General features: G+C 38.8%; 1 protein-coding gene across 1 annotated transcript in view; it reads left to right on the top strand.

The window, feature by feature from the left end:
• Positions 1-23,052, top strand: part of LOC149006161 (classical AGP protein) — a 64,735-nt gene that overhangs the window by 18,231 nt on the left and 23,452 nt on the right. Inside the window, exon 2 of the mRNA XM_089164646.1 lies at positions 14,486-14,597. Coding sequence (XP_089020772.1) covers positions 14,486-14,597 — 112 coding nt within the window. The remainder of the gene's footprint in view (positions 1-14,485; positions 14,598-23,052) is intronic.

Raw genomic sequence — 23,052 nt, 5'->3', positions numbered from 1 at the left:
GGCACCACTACACCAGAGTTTCCCAAACTGCTGCCCACAAACATCATGTTTGTTTCAGCACCAATTCCATGCTAAGCTGGCCCTCCTTTGGGTCTCAATTTCTTTCTGGGAGAAGATACTATAGACATTCTAAGGGTGATAACTATAGTCATGATAAAGGTGGTGACACATGATGACCCGAAAGGGAAGGGTATCGATTCCATCCTCCCTCGGAGGGATCCTAGCACTTATGATTAAGGATTACATTACCACCAATCCAATTTCACCAAGGTTCTATCAAAGAAAGGTGCAAGCAACAACAAACCTACTACTTTCCACTACAAGATGGGAGGACGGGTCCACATGTAAGCTCTCTAGAGGATTGACCCTGAAGCATATGACATGCACATTCATTAGGAGATGAATGTTTTCAAAAAACCCTAAAAATTGGGCACAAAAATCCAGAGCCAAAAATGTCACACCCCGCCCGCCGGGCCCGGTTAACCGCCCGACAACCCGTGGGTGCGAACCGTCACAGGATCCATGGTTTTAGTCTATCAATAATAATAAATACAAATACAGATAATCAAGAGCAAGAATAGTGCAATAATCAATAAAAAGGTTACAAGAGTCCAAATACTCCAATAAATAACCAAAAACGAACGAAAGAGGGAAAATCAAGAATCAAAAGAAATATCGAGTTCAGCGGAAGCAAAATAAATAACTAAATAATCTTCTTTCTGGTTTTCTTTTATAAATCTAAAAACTAGATTTCTAACTTAGCAAATAAAGATGTCCTCCAATCTTTCTCCACACGATCATCAAAATCCTGGGAATCTGCCTTCGTCGGCCATCAATGGTGCTAAAAGTGCGCACACGCATCTTCAAGAGGCTTCATGCTCTGCAAGTTCATGTACCACTGTCTGTCTCACATCAGCTTCATACGAGAAGGCTCTTTCATATGAATCATCTCCAATTCCGACATTGTGCAACCATCTGTACAGTTTATATAATACATACAATGAAAGGAATGAGTTCCAACGAACTCAGTAAGGAACAAGCAATTCTCAGATATATGTCAATACAATCCACGAATGCACATATGAAATGATATGGATGATATGCAGAAATATGAATGCTACTAAGATTTAACTATGCAAGTCTCTAATGGCTGACATGCTTTAAGATATACACCAGCCCTCCTCTAGGTAAGTCTCATCACTCTGATCCGGCAAGGACTGGTTACCTCTGTAGGGATCCTGGGCAAAGGGGTAAGTCCACACCTGGCTCTCAAACCATGGCTGGGGGTTAAGTCAACACTCTCTCACCACGACCATTGGCAATGAGTACTTGGCGCATGTCGGGGTTTCTAATCCAATGCAAGGTCATAATGGTAACATACTATATGAAGTCCAGATACTTCCCCTATGGCACCAACCAACTCGGTTCAGTATCCTTCGCAACCTAGGAGTAAGAATCCTCACGGACTGGCTACCTCTGTTGGACTCCACTCCTTAACCCTATGGTCATCCACATATTATTGGGGCGGATGCTCTCATGACTCCTCACGACACCCGGTCCGTTCCTAGGACGTCCATGAGCCCAACCCTAACATATGCAACCCTACCATTACATGACCAATAGTGGACCACTGAGTCTCCGCACGGACTGGTTACCGCTGTTGGATGAAACATAGTCACGTCACCATTGTCACGGGTCACCCGGCTTCAATTCCCCTGCCGAAAGGGTAATAGCATGTGGGGTACCTAGCCATGCAATTCTAGACTCCCTAAGTATGTCATCAAGTATTCATGATAGTGCTGGAGACATCAGCAGGCATGTGTCCCATTCCACAGCCTTCTGATATCCCAAGCCAAGATATCCCAATGGAATACCCCTTCCATCACAACTACACTACAATCACTCTTTATCATACCATGAACAGTTGTGCAATATCATGAAAGATGAAGTACATCAAGGAATACCACAAACAGCAAGTGTACAATAAGATTCACATGCTTTATACAATTACAGCATGTTACATGATCAAAGAATAGTAAATAGAACAACAGAATCATTATGTATATGTAATTGCATATAAATAAGAATGCATGTCCTTACTTGTAATTATGTAAAATTCCTCTAACTTGAATTCCAGAAACTATTATAAGACTTTTACTTGAAACAGAGAACACCTAGGCATAGGGTTACAAGAATATATAAGAGTCAAGAGTCAAAACAAATCCAAAATCAAACTTACACAGACACTGGAAACCGGCCGGTCGCTTGAGCCGGTCGCTTAGGTTGAGCGACCGCCACTAGTGACCGCCCCAAAAATAGAGAGTTTCAATCCGAAACTCAGGCTTCTGATCATCCGTTTTCAATCCGGATTTCGAGTGATCATGGCCAAAGTCTCGAATCTAACACTCCTAGAGACAATAGGTGAAGGGAAAACTAACAAACATCATAAATGGATTACCCAGAAACTCTTCCCTTGACTGGATCTATCCATTAACAAATGCAGGGATTCGTTTATGGACAGGATCTCATCAAGAACATTGGAAAGGGAGTACAACAAATCAATTGGGTAACCACTAACAAAAAGGAGATGGGTTCATATCAATTAGAGGTTAAAAAGAAGAGAATTGCAGATGGAGATTCATTACCTTAATCAGAATCACCAAGAATAGAAGAGAAAAGGTTTCATATCATTAACAACACTTCAGACCTGAATCCTGCACGATTCCACTGCCGCCTAATCGCCCAAAATAGCAATCCCGAACATAATAATGCGTTAATAGGGCGAGGGATGCTATTTATAACGAACAGGGGGCAAAAGAGGGCATTTTCCCGCAAACAGAACCGGGCGGTCGCTTAAGGCAGTCGCTTGGTTTAATCAACCGCCACTAGCAACCGCCCCCATGTATATTGCTATACAAGGGTGCTTTGCTCATGGGGTTGAAGACCAAGTACAACCTAACCCAAATGAAGACATGGGGGAGATCATAGTCCGAAAAATCAATCATAATAGGTTTGTAACAAAGAGGTTAGGGTTTCATCATAACATATGGCTCATGAAAAGGTTATGATCACGAAAAGAGAGGGAATGATTGTTATCAAGAAAATAACAAGAAATCATAGGAAATCTAGTTTATGTTAACAGAAACATTACCCATGAGGTTTCCCTCACATGGAAGGTTACAAGAGGTTTCCAGAAAGATCATTCAAGGGTTAGGGTTAAGGTTTCAAGAATCTATTAGCTAGGGTTAAGATCATGATGATGATTAAGATCTCAAAGAATAGAATTAGATCATGGAATAGATGGTTGCAAGAATGCATCATCTTTTTCCTGATCTCAAACAAGAACAAGAACGAAGAAAGAATAATTAGAAATCCTAATTAGGTTAAACATGGATCATGAAGAAAATATAGTGTGTCAAGGATAAAGAATTAGAGAATGATAGGTTACAATTTTAGTAAAGAAAACACATTGATTGGCTGTTAACAAGATCAAACTAAGGGTTCTTGGTTTGATCCAAGAGGTTAGGATTTCACCCTTTTTTGGCTCCCAATGAAAAGGTTGAGAGCACCGGATGAAGGGAAATAAATTGATAGCCAATAAAACAAGAAAACATAGATGATCAAGTTTAGATTAACACAAATATCACCCAAGGGAAAGAGAAACAAAGAATCAAGATTCACCCATGGGAAAGAGAAACAAAGAATGCACAATCTGAAAAAGTGTTGGGGAGTTTCCAACAAATAAAAGAACAATAGGGTCTCAGATATGGTTAGCTCTCATGAGAGTTGGTTACCTCCCCTGAGAGTTACCCATAAATAATTCTCACAAAAACAACCCAAGATAGATAAAGGCATATCTCATTAGTATTTCAAAATAAAGAATGGAATTAGGAAGGGTCTACTAATGAGAGAAAATAAGGTTCTCAATTAAAGTGAAGGGAAATAAATTCAAATCATACAATTAGGGATTTACTAACAAGAATCCGTGTATCCCACGAAAAGACTAGGGAGAATAAAGATTCACCCTTAGGGCAAAGAATTTACAATCAAGAAAGGTTTTGGGGAGAGTCCAAAGAATTAATAGAAAATAAAAGGGTTGCCAATTGGTTACCCTCTCATGAGAGTTACCCAAGAATTTCCCCTCAAAATCTCTCCCTTTTGGTTTCCAAAGGTCCAAGGGAATATCAGGGATCAACTCCTCAATCATGAGGACACAAGGGAAGGTCATGGTAATAATATGAGACCTTCCCCACAATAATAAACATGGGTAGAAAATTCAGGGAAAGTATCATCAAGAGCTTTGGTGGAATCAAATTCAAGGATCATCGCTATATGGCTTTCAAGAACATAGAGTGAATTGTGGAATTCACTTTAGGGCTAAAAGAATTAAAGAAGAGGTCATTACAGTAGTGTAATACCCTTCTCATGATCAGAAAATCAGAAGTAGAGAAGAAAGAATGAATTAAAGAAGAAGCGAATTGAATACCAACCTTTTAGAAGAGAAACCGCTGAAGAAACCTGAACAGATACTTGAGGATCTTCCTTGGCTTCGAAGGAGAGGTTCTAGGGATCTTCCCACGTTCTCCCAAGGCTTAGAAACAGATTGAGAGTGAAATACATGGAGTTCCCCCTTTTAAATAGCACAAAGAGTTCAAGAGTTACTAGGGTTTCACCAAACTGACCAAACTGACCCTGTTGGTTGATTGGTTGCCAAAGAGGAAGTTCAAAGATCGATCCCACACTATCTAGAGGTTTAGAAACATAATGGGAATAGTTTACCACGAAATTAAAAGAAATAAAGCTTTTGAAAACCTTCAAAACAGATATTTACCAAAATGCCACTGCCTGGACAACTTGTTCAAAAATAGGGATTTAATGGGCCTAACTTCAATATTTTTGGATGGGCTTCTTTCAACACATCATACTACTTACCTAGTATGGAGGGATGTCTTCAAACTAGGTCCAACTAAGCTTTAGGTCCATCAACCAAGTTCTTCTTAACAAATAAATAGTTCAACACCAAATCAAATAAGATTCCCATAAGGAAACACCATCATCAATATCCGTGGGTTTTGGGTCAAACACCATATCCTCTACTGAGATGGCCCACAAAGACATCTTCCTAAGATTTTCAAAGATAGTAAAACTGAAATCACGGTCAAACTTCAAAGTCAACATTAAACAAAACCCGACTTCACCCAAAACAGATCGGGTTTTCGGGCTAGATTTGGGCTGGGTGTCACAAAAAAGCTTCCTAAAGGTGGCTGAACTACCCTAGGGGTACTTTGGTAATTTTATTCTATATCACATGATAAGCACATTCATCAAGAGATGAATGTTTTCAGGAAACCCCAAAAATTGGGCGCAAAAATCCAGACCCAAGAAGCTTCCTAAAATTGGCCAAACTACGCTGGGGGTACTTTGGTAATTTTCCTCTTCCCTTTTGGTGCTGAATATGGGTCTCGTTCCCCCCCCCCCCCCACGATCCCAGGGTCAGGGATCTACTCTCTTTTTTTCAATTGTTATTTGAGAGTTTTAGATGAAGTCAGGGTATTTTGGTAATTTCCCCCTGCCCTTTTGGTGCTGAATATGGGTCTCATTCCCCCCCCCCACCAACGATCCCAGGGTCAGGGATCTGCTCTCTTTTTTTCAATTTTTATTCAAGAGTTTTAGATGAAGTCAGTCAGTCGGTTGGATGGTTATGATATAGTTGTTTGTTGGTTGGGATAAGGTCTTTATCTAAGGGACTTTATCTCTTAGAGTTGGTTATATTCTGAAATTAGTAGTTGAGTCCTTATTTAGCAAGTATTTGTTAGCTTAAAGTCCAAGTTATGAGGTGGTTCGATCCCTATTAGTTAGGAATCCTTAAGTTGAGTCAGTTTGTGCTATATATTGCCTAGTCAACGGTTGTATTTTTTCAGATTGATTTGATGAATAAAGTTATGACTTGAAGAATGGACTTGAGAGAAGTCGTGGGATCCCGGGATGGGTAGCCTGTGGCTGGGTTTGAGACAGTTTTCTGCAATTTTAACTTTCTTTTTCTCCTCAAAGCATTCAAACATAGTCTAACAAGCTGTTATTGTTTACATGTAAGTACAGAAGTGTCCCCCACCCCTTTCCCACCTTCCCTAGGCCATGGCACCCCTACTCTAGCTCCTCCCAGCTTCTGCGCATAACAGTAGCACCATACCCCCTCATCCCTGCAAGCCCTGGTAACCCCTCCCTTTGCTGTTTCAGACCTTTAGGAACCCCTCCCACCCCATTCAGTTCTCAGCTCTGGCAGTAAATAGGGAACCAGAACAGAAATCAGAAGTTCCTAAACTTAGTTAAAAGGTCCCAGATCCTGAAACCCTAAAGTTCTGCTTCCATTCTTGCTCTAATTAGTGTTAGTTACATGAATCTGGATGATATTGTGATCATATGCAGCAGTGAGGATGAAATTTTAGCTTTCGAGACCTTTTTGGGAACTGAATTTGAGATTAAAGATATGGGAAAGCTTAGATATTTCCTAGGTCTGGAGTTGATATATTCAGCTAGTGGTGTCCCTCTCTCAGAGGAAGTATACTCTGGATCTACTTGAGGAAACTAGGATGTTACGATGTAAGCCTGCTAAAACTCCTGTTGAACCTAACTTACACAAAACTGGTTCACAAGATGAGGTATCAAAAGGTGGTGGAGAAGTTGATCTATCTATCTCATACCAGACCAGGCATCACATTTGCAGTCAGTCTTGTTAGCTAGTGTATGTATGATCCCTACTACTCACACTTGGAGTATATCGTATCTTGAGGTACTTGAAGGCCACTCCAGGAAAAGGAATTGATTTCAACTCGTGGACATTTGAAGATTGAGGCATATACATATGTAGATTGGTCCGAATGATATAAGATCTACCTCTGGGTATTGTTGGTATGTATGAGGTCACTTGGTGACTTAGCGGAGCAAGAAACCGGCTGTGGTTGCAGATCTAGTGCTGAGGCTGAATTTAGGGCAATTTCTCAAGGCATTTATGACGTACAATGGTTGAAGGGGCTGCTTCAGGAGATTGGGTCAGATTTCAGAGGTGTTCCTATACAGTTGTACTCAGATACTAAGTCAACAATCAACATAGCTCACAATCTAGTATAGCGTGACAGGACCAAACATGTGGAGACTGACAGACATTTTATCAAAGAAAAGATCGAGGCTAGATTGATTCATAGTACCTTTGTTACCTGAGACAATCAGCAGGCTGATGTGCTTACAAGTTAAAGAGCTTAGCGAAGATATTCGGTTATATCGTTGGCAAGTTGGGCATGATAAATATTTATGCTCCAACTTGAGGGGGTGTGTTGTATGAGAGAATTAGGTGTTAGATATGGGTATTAGTAGATTTACTTTTCTTTTTTTGGGTTTCCTTATTAAGGGTAGGTGTGCTAGGATATTTTATATTTTCTTGTAAGATTCTCACACTGGAAAGATTTGATTTGTTAAGGTATTAGTATAAATAAAACTAATGTTGTGTCCTTCAAACTTAAATCAGGATTTCTTCAACTCTTTTAGCAATTAGATTGTATGAGGGTCCACATTGCATGAATGGAAGGGAGAGTTGTCTTTTCTTGTTGATGTGAACCAGACCTAGGGCCACTCCAAGGGCTGAAACAAGGCCTAGGGTGGCACCCCAATGCCCTACAGCTCTCAAGGAAATTTTGCATAAAGGGCAATTTGGTAAATTTGGACTGTTCTAGTTAAGTCTAACTAGGGTTAGTTGGATTCAGCATGTTTTTTTTTGACTGAATAAATAATTATATTAAAGAAAAGGGAACAAGAGAACAAGGTCTTTAAGGAGAACACCGGAAAGAGGAACTAAGACCCCAAGAGACAATAATAAGCCTGTTCCTTGGGGTATCATCAACAGAGGGTGGGGAATAGCTAATAGTCTCGAAGAAACATCAAAATAGATAGCATTCCAAATCCTGTCTATAGAGTGAGATTTGGAAGTCCATCTTCGAAGATTGCGCTCCCACCAAAGGTGTTGGACCAAGGCACAAAACACTAGCTTACCAATCCGATTGCAGATGGAAGAACCTACAAAGTTCCTCAAAATCCAAGACCAATCTCAATCAAAACCGTATGAATGCCTCGAATGGGGCCATATGGAGGTAAGGGCTTTTCCCTAGATGGATCTGGAGAAAGGACAAGAAAAGAATAGGTGCTCAAGGTTTTCCACACCGGACCAGCAGAGGATGGAATTTGGGTTAATAGGGATGTGGCGGTCAGAAAGGAAAGATTGGGTGGGGAGGGCAAGGTTTAGGGCTCTCCAAGGGAGTGGCGGGAAATGTAGCCTTTGAACCAAACCAATGGGGTCCAGGGGGTTTGGGGTTGTGGGATCTGAGGAGGTTCCAAGCCGATGAGGTCAGTGGCGGACCCAGGATGCAATAGTGGGGGGGGCCGAAGAATGAAAGCCAGTAACCTTCCTATTTGGAGTCCCACCGCTAAATTATTTTATTAAATTAAAGAATAGACCCACATATATTTTGTGGGGCCCACACATTTGAAAAAAAAATGATAAATTATTAATAATGATATTTTTTTTTTCGACAAAATATAGGTAAAATTAAAGCAACAATATAAAAAAATATACACATGACTTCAACCCTAAAAAGTTAAATGCAAATCAAAAAAATTTTTAGGTAAGAAATGCAAATCAATGGTAGTTAGTTACCTACTAAGTATAGACATTTTATTCACAATACAAAATCAAATAACAAAAATTGCAGAAGAAATAAATAAACATAGAACATAAAATCAAATTAAAAAGAATAACAAAAGAAAAGAGAAAAAAAATAAACAATGAATAAATTGAGAAAGAGAAAGAAACTTAATTGTGGAGTAGATTTTTTTTCAAATTTTCTTAAGCCACGCTTATAGAAGGGGAAGAGAATAAATAGGAAAAAAAGAGGATAGAGGAGAGGAGATAAGAGAATAAATAGGGATTGAAGAGTTAGTTTTTAATTAGAAATAACATTTTGAATTTTAAATACCTAATAAGATTTATTTTTTCAAAAATTTCCTTTAACCCACGTTTATAGAGAAGAGAATAAATAGGAATAAAAAATGAGAGAGAAGAGAGGGGAGAATAAATAGGGATTGATAGATTAGTTTTTTATTAGGAATGACATTTATACCCATCATTTTACTTTTTAAAATTGTTCACAATATTGGGGGGGGGCCAAATAGTGACATTTCACATGTGAGAAGAGAAAAAACCAAAAAAAATTAAAGGAATTAGGGGAATATGGATAAAATTTTAAAAAATCCGGGGGGGGCCATGGCCCCCTCCGGCCCCTTCATAGGTCCGCCCCCTGGATGAGGTGGTGAAGGGTTTGATGTGGGAGGGGAGCCAAATGGTAAGGTCACAAGAGGAGTTAGAAAGAGGGGGGGAGAGATTCCCAAACCTGTGAGAGAATGGGCGGGGGGAAGGGATCCAAGATCCATATGAGATGAAGGCTGACAAAGGGGGTGGATTTGGAAATGCGAGTATCATAGACAATGTGGGACCAAAGTGGTTATAGAGACTGCCCATTGGATGCCATGGGTCTAGCGAAAAGGAGGTGGAGGAGCCAGTATAGATGGAGATAGAGATGGCGGAGATGGCATGAGGACGGAGTAATAGGATTTTCCTCCAGACCCAAGATGGGTTGGTAGGCATAGGAACAGTCCAGAAGGAATCCGACCGGAGAAGGGAAGAATAGGCCCACATAACCCAAATAGAGTCATGCTTTAAGGCAATTTTTCAGATAAGTTTGAGAAGGCAAGCCAAGTTAACATCAGAGATCTGGCAGATTCTCGGGCCATCCTCGGAGGTAGGGCGACAGATGGAAGACCAATTGACCGGGTGGATGAACAAAGGAAGGCACAAAATAAGGATTCCATTGTGTGGATTTGGGAATGGAGAAGATTCCACACCAATAAAGATAGGTAGACTGTAGAACAGAGCGGATGAGAATGACTCGACCGTAGTAGGAGTCCAACTCTAGTTTTGTTTCAGTATTTGATTTAGTTTTGATAAAGATATGAAAGAGTCCTTGTCAAGTTAGAAGTTCTACTTAGAGATGGATTCCTTTAGTTGTAGTCCAAGTTCTACTAGGAAATGAGTCCTACTTATGTTATATAATTTGAATCATTGTATGATAAGTAAGAGTCCTTAGTAATATCAGATTATAAGTCAAGTCGAAGTCCTAGTTTCATTTGCTTTCTTATGTTGAGTCCTAATTTAGTCCTATTGTTGTTCCCTCATAAGGCTATAAATATAGCCCTCTACTTGTAAACATGCAGATTATGATTAAGGGTTATTTCACTTGGACCCCCTGAGGTTTGATTCAAGTCATTTTTAACCCCAAAAAAATGACAACTTGCATCTGCCTACTCTGTGGTTTTCAAAAAACCATTTGAGGACAAATAGTCAGTTTTAGGACCAAAATACCCTTTTACCACAGTCATCAGGATCATGACATGTGTGCAAAAACTAAGCCAACGGTTGTGAATGAAAACCAGGGAGTTAAATAGTGACTATTTGTCTTCAATTGGTTTTTTTTTTGGGAAGCAGATGCAAGTTGTGAATTTTTTTTTGGTTTAAAATTGACTTGGATCAAACCTTAGGGGGTCCAAATGAAAATTACCCTATGATTAATTGAATAAAGTTTTTGGTGAAGGAGAATTGACTGGAGTCGCAGGGTTTCCAAGGAGGAAGCCTCGGCTGCTTGTGATTTCTGGTTTGCTGAAGTTCTTCAATCTCTCTTCCCCCTACAAGTACTTAAAGCCCCTACCCCTACCCCTTCTCTTTCTATTCTTTCTCCTCCTTTGCAGCCCTCTTCTTCAATCTCTCTTCCCACTACAAGCACGGCAACCCCTCACCCCTCCCCTAGCCCTCGTTCTTGTAATCCCCAATCCCCTGCCCCACTGCAGCCCTGTTCTCTCCTTCCCTATCCTGTGGCAGCCCTACTCCTCCCCATAACCCTAATTCCTCCATTTCCCCTCCTATCCCCCAAACCCAAGCCCCATCCCAGCCCCCTTTTTTCCCCTTTCCCTCTTTTTCCTCTCTTGCGGAAGCCATATCTTTTTGCCCCAAAACCTAAACCTTAGATTGAACCAACCACTCATCCGCATTCCATCCCATCTAGGATTCAATACGCTCTTCCCTCCCTTTTCCTTCGACCCAAACCTTAGTGCCATTCCTTCCACCCAAAACCCTAAAATTCTGCATTTTACCTTCTTCCCAACCCTAGAAACCCTAGCCTTCTTTCACTTAGATCTTTCCAACCCTTTACCAGAATCCAATTTCCTCTTGGAATCATCACCCCCGCCTCTTGCTTTACCTTCAGTCCCCCAACCCTAGCCACCACCTGGAAACCCTAAAAACTACAAACCCTAGTTTCTCCCAAACCCTGAACTTGAAGTTCCAATTCTGAATTTATATTACAGAAAAGTTCGGATTTGAAATTCAATAAACCCTGGCTCCTAAGGCACACCTGGACCCTGTTTACCCTAATCCTAAGCCCTGGACCCAATCCTGGCAGCCCTACACCATAACTGTAGGGTTTGTAGAACCCCAATTTTGCTGCTGGTTCACTAGAAGTGATCCTGAAGACTGGCCCTCGATTTGGAGGTCATGTTAGTTGTTCATTTTCATAAGATAAGACAAATCTAATTTATTAGGAGTCTTTAATTCCTTTTTCTTTTATGATCTGTATGCCATTTATCCATTTATTTGGACCCTCATTGTGGGAAGAGTAAGGGAGTTCAGTTTAAGTAAATTTGTAAAGAAAACAGGTACATGAGAGCTGGTCTGGTACATTCTTCCTCAAGGAGACTGCTTGCAGTGCTCAACTGGTTTACTAGGAAGTGGTTGTAACCATCTTCTTCTTCTTCCTTGCCTCTTATGTGATATCCTTTCCCAGCAATTAAGATCATGGTGGGAGATCTCGCTCTCGAGCGAGATCTTGCCACTCCAAAATAGAGAGATCTCGACCGAGATGGCGAGATCTCGGTTGAGATCTACCAAAATTTTGGCGTAATCTCGGTGGGTTTTAGGGCCTCGGTTGGGCTGAAATTTGGTATTTAGCCTATTTAAGGCCTTTTGAACACATTGGTGGCCTTAGATTTGTGAGAAAATAACCCTAAGTATGTCTTCTAAGTCGACCCTATGTGTAAAACCGAAATGCTATGAAATGCAAGGTTAGACAACATGTAATGTAGAGATATCATGTAATTCATGTTATCAACTATAAAGTATCAAATACATTACACATCATACTATCAAAGAACTTACTCATCTTCAAAATTTTACAACCATAAGGAGTTTTCGAATTCTAGTAAGTCATAAATCATAATCCATAAGTTCACAATCACAAGAGTATGTGAGTAATAAGATTACAAGACTACAAGATAGCAAGAGTATCACTCAACGTTCGCATCAACCGATTCTTGAACGGTAGCCACATATGACTCCTAAGTCAACTCATCACTGTAGTATGTCATATTGGTTTAAATGTCACATTAAATTGGTTTCCATGAAAGTGTAGATCAAAGCTTGTGGATCAACATATATTTACACTAGACTCACACATCCATTGTAGAACATTCTATTTGAAAAAATTCAAATTTGGGGGAAAATCTTACTTTTGTTGAAGATCTAGTTGAAATAGGTTTGAATGATGATAATCTGATGTTGTAGATGTCTTAAAGATGCTTAGAAATTGAATCCCCAACAAATTCCGGCCAAAAATCAAGATTCTAGCAAGTTTTGTTGGTTGCAGCAAGAGAGAGGCGAGATCTCGGCGAGATATGGCGAGATCTCCCATCTCTTAGATCTCGTCTCACTATCTCAAAATAGCGAGATATCTCGCAAGATCCGCCACCATGATTAAGATTTCGTCTGGACCTCCTTCTAACTGACCCTCCATTGGATAGGCCTAAAATGTCTAGAGGTGGTGAGGAAATACATAGATTACTTAGGACTAGCAACAACTATGAATTTGGATAGAGCTATCTGGACAAAAGGATCCGTGTATGGATGCCATTTGGATGAGATTGAGTTGAGTCGAGTGGTGTCAAGGTGATACAAGCCTGGGTTGTTGTTTTGGTCCCTCCCTCATCCAACTAATGAAATGTTGCCATTTATATGCTTTTTATTGATGTTGTTTTGGTGGATGAGACAGGTAGGAATTAATACCAAATTAGAATCATGGAGAACAACTTTGGAATGGAAAGGCTTTAAACTAAGTAGAACAAAGACAAAATATCTAGTGTGTAACTTTGATCGTGATCGGACAGATGATCAAGTGGTGAGACTTAATGAGAAGGAGATTCCACATGAGCGATCATTTTAGATACCTTGGTTTAATCATAAATTAAAATGTGATATAGAGGATGATGTTTCCCAAAGAATTAAAATAGGATGGGTGAATTGGACAGGTGTGCCCAGGTTCTTAGGTGATTGATGTATTCATTTATGGCTCAAAGGAAAATTCTATAGGACTGTCGTATGACCAGCTATGATGTATGGTGTGGAGTGTTGGGCTGTTAAGAAGCATTATATAGACTCAGTGTAACATATAAATGAAGATGCTAAGATGGATGAGTGGCAAACGGATTTCGTCCCGTCCATAGCGCTTCGGGGGTCACTATGGTGTGGCTGAATGTAGAGCAGTCCGCTCCTACAGCCTTTATCTTTAGATTCTTTTTCACTTTGGAAGATGGTCAACAGAAGGGCCTTATGGAACTTCTTTTCCCCTACCCTAGCCTAAAAGAAAGGCTTTCTTCGTCTGCTTGATCTGCTATGGATGCCCATTAAAAAGATTCATTCCCCAGTGGGTTTGAAACTAGGAAGGATAAGAAATGATGATATTAGATCTGGATTAGGAGGAGCTTCAATAAATGATAAGCTACGATAAAGTTGCTTAAGGTGGCAAAGGCACATTCAAGGGAGGCCTTTATATGCCCTTGTGTGGAGAAGCAATTTAATCTAGATCGAAGGAATTAGGGGCAGACCTAAGATAACCTTAAGCAAAGTGGTTAGAGAGGATATGTATAGCTTAGGTCTTACATCTAGTATGGCCTCAAATAGAGCTGATTGGAAGACCAGGATTCATGTAGCTGACCCTGTTTAGATGGGAAAAGGCATGTTGTTGTCGTAATAATAAGTTAATAAGGAGTTGAACATAGCAGACCTCATCTAGTGGGGAAAAAGCCTAATTTATGTTGCATTATGTTTGGAAGGAACTACCAGAACAAATAATTTAGTATCATTTTCTAGCTGATGGTTTCCTTGAAAATTTTCTCAGACCATGCTTTTATATGTAGCTTGATTATGTCAAAGTACAGTGTTTTATCCTCTCTTTTTTCTTTTTTTTGTGGTTTTTTTTTTGGGGGGGGTGCTTGTGGTATATTTTACTACCCTCCTTTGTGTAACACCAAGTTGTCCTTGTATTTGTGTTGTCTTCAGAACTCACGGGGGTAAAGTGAATGCCAAGGGGACAATCTATTTGTCAAATGTGCGCATGGTCTTTGTTTCAAATAAACCTGTTGGAGGCTTCACTGCTTTTGATATGCCACTGGTATGTAAATTTCTCTGACTTTTGTCTGCAACTTCAATCCTCCCCGCGCCTCCCTTTTCTTCCTGGTAACGTAGTAGTTCCTGCAAAGTTGCCCGATGGTAAGAATGTTTCCTTTACTGCTTCTGTGACATTTCTTAATGTGGCTGTTTAGTTGTGTACACATCTAATCTACTGTACATATATTAATATCTCTTATTTGGATAACAAAGAGGTATTCAATATTATCCATAATCTCATATCCAGTGTTCTTTAGATAGACTTTGAGAATTCTTCATTCAGGTTTAGTGCAACAGTCGTTACACTAGAACTTGATATTATTATATGGAATATTGTTGAGACCCCACAACAATAATTTGGAATATTGTCTAGGAAAGTTAAAGATACAAATTTAAAATCAATGGACTGTGACCCGATGTTTATAAGAAACATGAACCAACAGTATAACAAGAGGGAGCCTTAACCCAGTGACTATAAAGGGTCATGAATCAAGGGCATGGGGAGAGGACACCACAAGTCAAAGACTTGATAAGTTCATAGAAAGAAATTCTTTTAAAAGAACTTCAGAGGAAACATTTCACCATTTATTATCATCATACTTGTTTTACAATAGTGAGCTTAAGGCCTCTATTCGTAGACTAAATTGTCACAAAAAAATAAATAAATTTTCATCTGGACCCCCTGAGGTTTGATCTATGTCATTTTTAGTCCAAATAAATGGACACTTTGCATCTGCCTCCCCTGAGGTATTTAATAAGTTTAATTAAGGACAAATTGTGATTTTCATGACCAAAATACCCTCAACTCTATTCTGCCATAAGATTTGTATCATATGTCTTTCACAATTAAATTTAACGGTGAAAATCAAAAGCGTGGGTATTTGCATCTTGAAAATTTATGAATAATGATGGAGAGGGCGAGGGTAGGAAGAGGAGGATGGCGGCTGGTGGTGGTGATGATGGGGAAGGGAGAAGCACAGCTGCTGTAGAACTTCTACTCCTTCAGTTGCCCAAACCTGGAATCAGTTGTGAGGGAAGTGGTGATCACGAAGATAAACCAGACATTCGCCACTATTTGAGTTGTCGAAACCCAGGGTTGATAACAATGAATTTTTATTTGAGTTGTCAGGAACTTCAAATTTCTAATAATCTTTGCATTGCTTTGACAGAAAAAGGGTATTCTCGTTGGCGTCCTTGATGTTGAATAGCCATGCCTGAATTCTGAACCCTAATTGCCGTTCCGGCCTCCAATTTTCCAAACCAAGGCGCCACATTCAAAATCCCAATTTGCCTTTGAAGGGAATATCACCCTATGTACATGCTTTTTCTTGGCGTGGATACTCTGTTTTCTCTTACCAGCACAACGGCTATTATAGGAACCAAAACCCTTTTTACCAGCACTGATCGGTTTCCCAATTCCGGCAAGTACAACAAGAATATCCAGACATCGAACACGCTGCTGATGCCGCATAATCAGATGCCGTAGATGAAGAAGATCTATAAAATCGTCGCCGGCTGATTAGATCGAGATCTCGGTCGTAATTGTTGTGCTTCTGAGGATCGGCGAGTGTTGAATAGGCAGCGTGGATCTTCATGAATTCATCCGCAGATGTTCCTTTCTGGTCGAACGCAACTGCATCTGGATGACATAGGCGTGCCAAACCTAGAATCAATTCCTGCAACTCTCCGTCTCTTCTTTCACGATTGCTTCGTCCAAGTAGAAAATCTCTCGTTTCTTTTTTTTTTTATACTGAAATATTTCCCTCTTTTGATTTTCACCGTTGGATTTAATTGTAAGTACATGATGCAAATCTTGTGGTAGAATAGATGTAAGGGTATTTTGGTCATAAAAATCATAATTTGTCCTTAATTTATCTTTTGGAAACCTCAAGGGAGGCAGATGCAAAATGTCCATATGTTTGGACTAAAAATGACAGGGATCGAACCTCAGGGGGTGCAGATGAAAATTACCCATAATAATAATAATAGTGATAAAAAAAATAACGGTTGAATAATGGCCAAATTTTAAACAGAAAGGAGCGACTTGTCCTGACCAAAACAGTGATGACTTGACTTTATTCATGTCCTCTACAACAACTTATCTTAATCTTCAACATTATTCTTGAGGAGCCCCATCATTGACTTGAATTAAATTAAGTATGTTTGGTAATTGTTGGGCCCAACATCTTCAACTTGAATCGGATTTGATTTTCTAAATGAACCCATTAATTGTTTATTTACATGTCTTGGCCCGTGCTCTTGTAACTGGTCCAATTAGTACAAGCAATCCCTTGGTGTTCTCACTTGATTCGCATTGTTATGCCTTTTCCCTCTTAACTGGTTTCCTTAAAATGTCCCTAAGTTTAGTTAACATTTTTCAGACACTATTCTCAAATGTGGAATGAAATACTTTGCATCAATGACCTTGCTGGAATGGTATACTGTCTCAATGCCTTTCCTCCATCCACTTGATTCTGATTAGAACCCAGCACCTTCCTAGATCGAACCCTGAATGATCTAGGGTTAGGTTTTGTGATTGTTTCCCTAGAATTAGGATTAGCCCAGAATCCTTTCCTTTTGTAAAGCAGCGAAGTAATTATCAAACCGGGGAATGGGAGACTTTAATAAACCTAGATGGGATGGTTAAGATTGGGAAGTTTTTGAGTAAAGAGTGGGATGGGTTTAAGGTTTTGTTGAGAAGATATGGAATGGTTTGGGTCTGGGAAGATCCTAGAAACAACTTAGGATTTAACTAAGTTGATATGGGTTGGTTTTGAGATGAATTAGGGTTTTTTTTTTTTTTTTTTAAATTCCTATGGGATGGTTTTGAGATACCCAAAATCACCATGGGGCTGAAAGAAAGGTGGCGGATAGCGGTTTGGAAGGGTTTGGGGATGTTATAGGTTGATTCTTTAGGTGTAGGAATGGTTCTTGGGAAGGTTTTTACGGATCTCGGTAAGCTCTTGGGCTCTTTCTTGATCTCTCTTTTCTTCTTTCTTTCTTTTTCAGATCTGCCGCAAGAACTAAGAGGGGGAAATAGGGGACTAAAAGGTAGAAAAAGGAGGGGAAGGAATCCTGTAGGGTATGGGAAGGGTGGGGGCGCGTCCTAGGGGTTGCCGCAGGAGTGGGGGACAGGTTTTGGGGCTGTCACAGGGATGGGGGTGGGCTGGGGAAGCTTATGCAAGAAAGGACGGTGAGGGGAGGGTTGCAGGTGAGGAAGGAGGGGATGGGGGCTGGACTTACTGGTTATGGTTGTGGGCTGCTATCTGTTGTTGTACTGCTGCAAGGACTCGAAGAAAATGATCTATAAACCTGCTGTGACCCTTCCAAGAAAGGCCATGACTCAATTTCCTCAAATCCAGATTCTTGTATTCAATTTAACTTATCTTTACAATGAGAATGATGGGCTATATATAACCTTACATTTGGAAGGTAAGACTAAGACTAACTAGGAAATAAAACTTTACTAGGGAATCCTTTATACACTAGGATATGTTTTACAAACCAATTTAATAACAACTGCAAATAAGAGAAACTAACTTGCATAAAAGTAGCTAATTATCCAAAAGGAATCTCAATTTAAAATAGATTCCAAATGCCACTCCAACTCTAACTAGGACTCATTAAACTAACTCAAATAAAGAAGCAAAATCAGATTTGGATCACAAAAATTACTGGAATAAAATAATTAACAAAATAAGTGGAAAATGACCATTATGCCCCTACTAGGGTTCGGCGAGCCCACTAATTGTGCCACTTGGGTTAGGTTTTGGGTCCAAATTAGAGTTTCGGCAAGGGGGAGAGTCCTATTTACATCGCTGAATCAGCTCTTCGCAGCCCTATATTCTCGATGATAAATCTGTGCAACACACGATATCATCACGCCACACACACACTACAACAGGAAGGTAAACAAAGCTTGAAGAAAATTGCAAATAGCTTGTTCATGAAATAAAAGTAACCACAAGCGCATGATATTGTGTAGCTAATGGGTCGATCTCAAGGTGATATTCCACTTAATTTTAATCCTCTTAACGGTAACGTGAGTTAGAAGAATAAAAATAGACATTATCTGACCATTCATCATCTAATAGAAGAAAATGCATAAATAAATAATGACAGGAATAAAAATTGATTAGAATAGAAAAATAAATAAAGAAAAGGAAGGTGATTCGAGTGTCAGCTCTGGATCGAGGGAAGGGGAGTGCAACTAAGGTGACTTTGTTGTGCCGTAGCTTATAGTCCACTGATCGGGGAACGGATGTAAAAGAAAAAAATGCAGAAAGTAAATAATAGAACAAATAAAAGAGTAATAAATAAAAAGAGAACCTTAACCAAAGAGAGGGCACGACTTTACGCATCTTTGATAAGGACCCACCAGGAAAGGGAAACAGTAAATAAATGCTGAAAATAAATCCTAAGTTAAGAATATAGAAGGGGAGACAGAAGCAGGAATGGAGGTGGGAGAAGATTGATGACGAAAGTTACTTGCATCTTTGAATCTTGAATAACAAAAAAGAATCCTTGATCGATTCAAAATTCAACCAGATCTTGGGCAATCCAAATTTGCAATTGTCAAACCCAGAGATTTTTGAAACTTGAACTTGAACCTGAATTTGAACTTGAATTTACATTGATTGAAATAAAGAGAATACACTTGCAGAAAGGAAACTAAACAACTTGAATAACTATTGCATTACATTAAAAAAATTAGACGTAAACATTGAATAAAAAAAGTAGAACCCACCAAGCATTCAAAGAACCACAAAAGCCTAAATAAATTAAAGAGAAAAGAAAGCGTAACCTAACTCTAGAAAGAGAGGAGTAATTATGGAAGTTGGTGAAGGGATTATAAATAAGGAAAGAAAATAATAATAATAATTGTTTAAAGTTAAATGAAAGAATAGAAAATAGAGTAACTAAATAGAGAAAGAAAAAGGGGGAATAGAAAGAATAGAAAAAATAAATAAATAAAGAGAAAGAAATCGTTTGAGAATGGAATATATATATATATATATATATATATATATATATATAAGAGAGAGAGAGAGAGAGAGAGAGAGAGAGAGAGAGAGAAGATAGTATTGTAGGAATGTGGAGAAGAAAGAGGGAGGAAAGAGAAAAAAAATTATATATATATATAAAAGGAAAGAATGAGTTAGTGTGAGATAAAAAAGGAAACAAAAAAAGGTAATTAAAAAAAGTGGGAATATAGAGAGAAAAAACAATAAAAAATATAGTATTGTAGAAACCTGGAGAAGAAGAGTGAGGAAAGAGAGAGAGAGAGAGAAAAAGTATCGCTAGGTATTTGACCAAATAGGATCGTCCAGTTCCTATAGAACCTATCATTAAAATACCCCTATAGGGGTACAGGGCTAAGCAGAGCGAAAAGGGTTTTCCATGAGATGGGAAATGAAAACTATTAGCCCCACACGAGGTTTGTGAATAAGTGATTGTTTGATAATGAGACATTTGATTCATGTAACAGGAGAAAGATTTCCCATTCCTTAGCCCGGAAAGATATAAGGTCATGAAAGGGGGATTAAGTGGAACAGAATTGACGAGGTGGTAGAGTCGTGGAAACACTTGTTTCTTCCATTAATGAAAATATATGTGTTAGTGTGAGATTAAAAAAAAGGGGAAAAAATAGAAAGTGGGTGGGGAGAGAGAAAAATAATTAAGGAAGGAAATAAAATCTAATAAAATAAAATATTCTAGAAAATATATGAAAAAATTGGAAGATCCCTAATCATTGACTACTTGTGAGTCCCATACATATACTAATATTTTTCTTTTTCAACAAAAATAAAATTCTAAGTAATCTCAGCCATAGATCAAAATCGGCTTCTTTTATTTCTAAGATATTCTTGGAGTTGACCCATAATCACATCTCAATTCACTCGTGGCTCATTATGCTCCAAATCGGGCCCTTTTTGCACTTGAGAATTTGAATATGACCTCGTTAAGTGTAGAATTGCATGTTTCATACCCAAAACTCCAAATATTTGCTTAGCTCCTAAAACATTCTAAAATCTACGGAATCAACAAAAAACCAAATGCTGCACTTTTAAGTGTGTAAAATTCATGCTTTATGCCCTAGGAATTCCCTCACACTTATTCTAAGCTTGTCCTCAAGCGAAAATAAAGAAAAAGACAAATGCTAGAATGAAACTAATTTAACAAAATAAAATGCTAATTTGTTTTCGTAGGAGTCATGGTTACACTTAGCATGTGTAACAGCCTTTAAACCACTAGGTTATCCCTAGAGGACGAGATCTGTCTCGTGGGTGTTTATAGTGAATATACAACCAAAATTCTAGTTCAGTTCAAAATAAAAATAATGCAAATTCTAACTCTAACAATTGGGAAGCATATATACACAATCAATAGTTGTAACAATTCTCCTCACCATTGATTTAAGTCCCCCACACTTGAACTTTATAATTCCACATTGACTATTGAGACTAAGCACACTTCTTAATCAGTGACTCACCTTATATCTTTCAAGTACATATCTCCTTTAGGCAAAACCACTTATAGAGTAAGGGACCAAGTACTAAGGTTTTGAAGTATTTTTAACTAACCATTCTCATCGAGGCACTGGTGACACTCACATTTATTTATTTATTTATTTTTCTCTCCTTTTTGAGAGTGAACTCCGCTCTACTCCACTACGGTTAGCTTGAATGACATGGTGGTTCAAACATCAGAAACCCTAGTTACTTTGTAACTTTGCTTTTGTGCATATGCCTACATAGACAATGACGCTAGAGTTCTTTTCAATAATCTCCTTCCTAAGAGTTTTGATCAAGTCACCTCGATTCCTGAGTCGAAGTGCCTTGTCTAGTTCCAAGGAATTCAATTTTTACTTTTTACTGTCTTTTTTATTTTTATTATTTTTATATTTTTTTGTGTGTCATGCTATACAAAAAATGGTCTCAACTCCTAACCAAAGGAGCAAGGACCCACAAGACCCATAGATGGTCCAACACTTTAAGTGCCTCTTATTTTTCTAAGGGAAGTCCCATCTCAAGATACATACCAGTTACCTTCCTCTCAACAGGGTTTTTATGTGTTCTCAATGGCTACCAAAATCACTTCCATTATTAGACATCATAGCAATAGAAAGGGTATATACACTAGCCAAAAGCCAAAATCAAAATCTACAAAGGAGCTTGATTCCCCCCCCTCCACACACACACACAATTGATTAATGCAGTGTCCTCAATGTATGCGTGAAAAGAAAAGAAAACAAGGACAAGGCGAAGGAGGGTTATACCTTTCAGTCATCAATGTAAATAGGCTCATGGAGATCCATGACCTCTATATTATCAACACTTGGCATATCAAGGAATGGCTTCAATCTATGCTCATTTACCTTAAAGTTACTATAGTGGAAGGATTCATAATCTCCACAGCACCATAGGGGTATTCAACATGCACAATATAAGGACCCTCCCAAGCGGAGCGAAGCTTTCCTGGAAACAAATGCAATGTATAATTGCGAAGCAGAACTTTTTCCCAGGGTGTGAAAGATTTCCCAAAGGTGTGCTTATCATGGAAAGCCTTAGTCTTTTCTTTAGAAAATTTAGCATTGTCATAAGCATCATTCCTTAATTCTTCCACCTCAGATAGTTGGAGTTCTCTATGAGTTTGAGCTTTAGACAAATCAAAGTTAAGCTTTCTTACGGCCCAAAAAGCACAGTGTTCCATCTCAACTAGAAGATGACAAGCTTTATCATACGCGGAACAATAAGGAGATTAACTAAATATGATCTTATATGCAGTCCGGTAAGCTCAAAATGCATCTATCAAATTATTGGACCAATCCTTGCGATTGGGATTCAAAGTTTTCCCTAAATTCTGCTTGGTTTGTGACTTTGTGTATTAAAAACTGTTACTTGTCCACTAGCTTGAGTGGTGTTGCTTGTGTACCAAGATGTTACGCAAGTGCACATGTCGCAATCAAGTAATAAATGATAAGTAGAGTATCGATCCCACGGAGAATTCTATCTTTAACTTTCAATGTAAAAGTAAAACTGAATTAAACAAGATTAACAAGATTGATTTGTAATTGACTAACTAAATAATCAAAATATCAAATAACAGGTAATTAAACTAAAGAACTAAAATGGAGATTAAGCAAATAGAGGGAACTTAGTGAGTGAAAATAGTGTTGGGAATCAAGTTTCCCCTCCCCTGAATTGTATAATGCAAATATTAAAGTAATACTACAACCCCAAAATATATCAAGAACCTGGAATGAATGGCAATATGGTATTTTCCAATACACATAAGCTAGCATCCTAAATCAACATCTGCATATTCCTATGAAGAATTGAAATATGAATGCAATTTAAACCCAATCCCAATCATGGCCATGTGAGGTAATTGGGTATTCCTACCCAACCTACTAATTAACACAAACTAATTAAAGATTATGCTAACTCACACAATTC

The sequence above is a fragment of the Hakea prostrata genome, chromosome 8, assembly GCF_041222555.1.
Source record: "Hakea prostrata isolate BN-2017 chromosome 8, UWA_Hpros_2, whole genome shotgun sequence".
NCBI lineage: Eukaryota > Viridiplantae > Streptophyta > Magnoliopsida > Proteales > Proteaceae > Hakea > Hakea prostrata.
The sequence above is the reverse complement of the archived record's forward strand: the minus strand, read 5'-3'. Positions and strand labels throughout refer to the sequence as shown.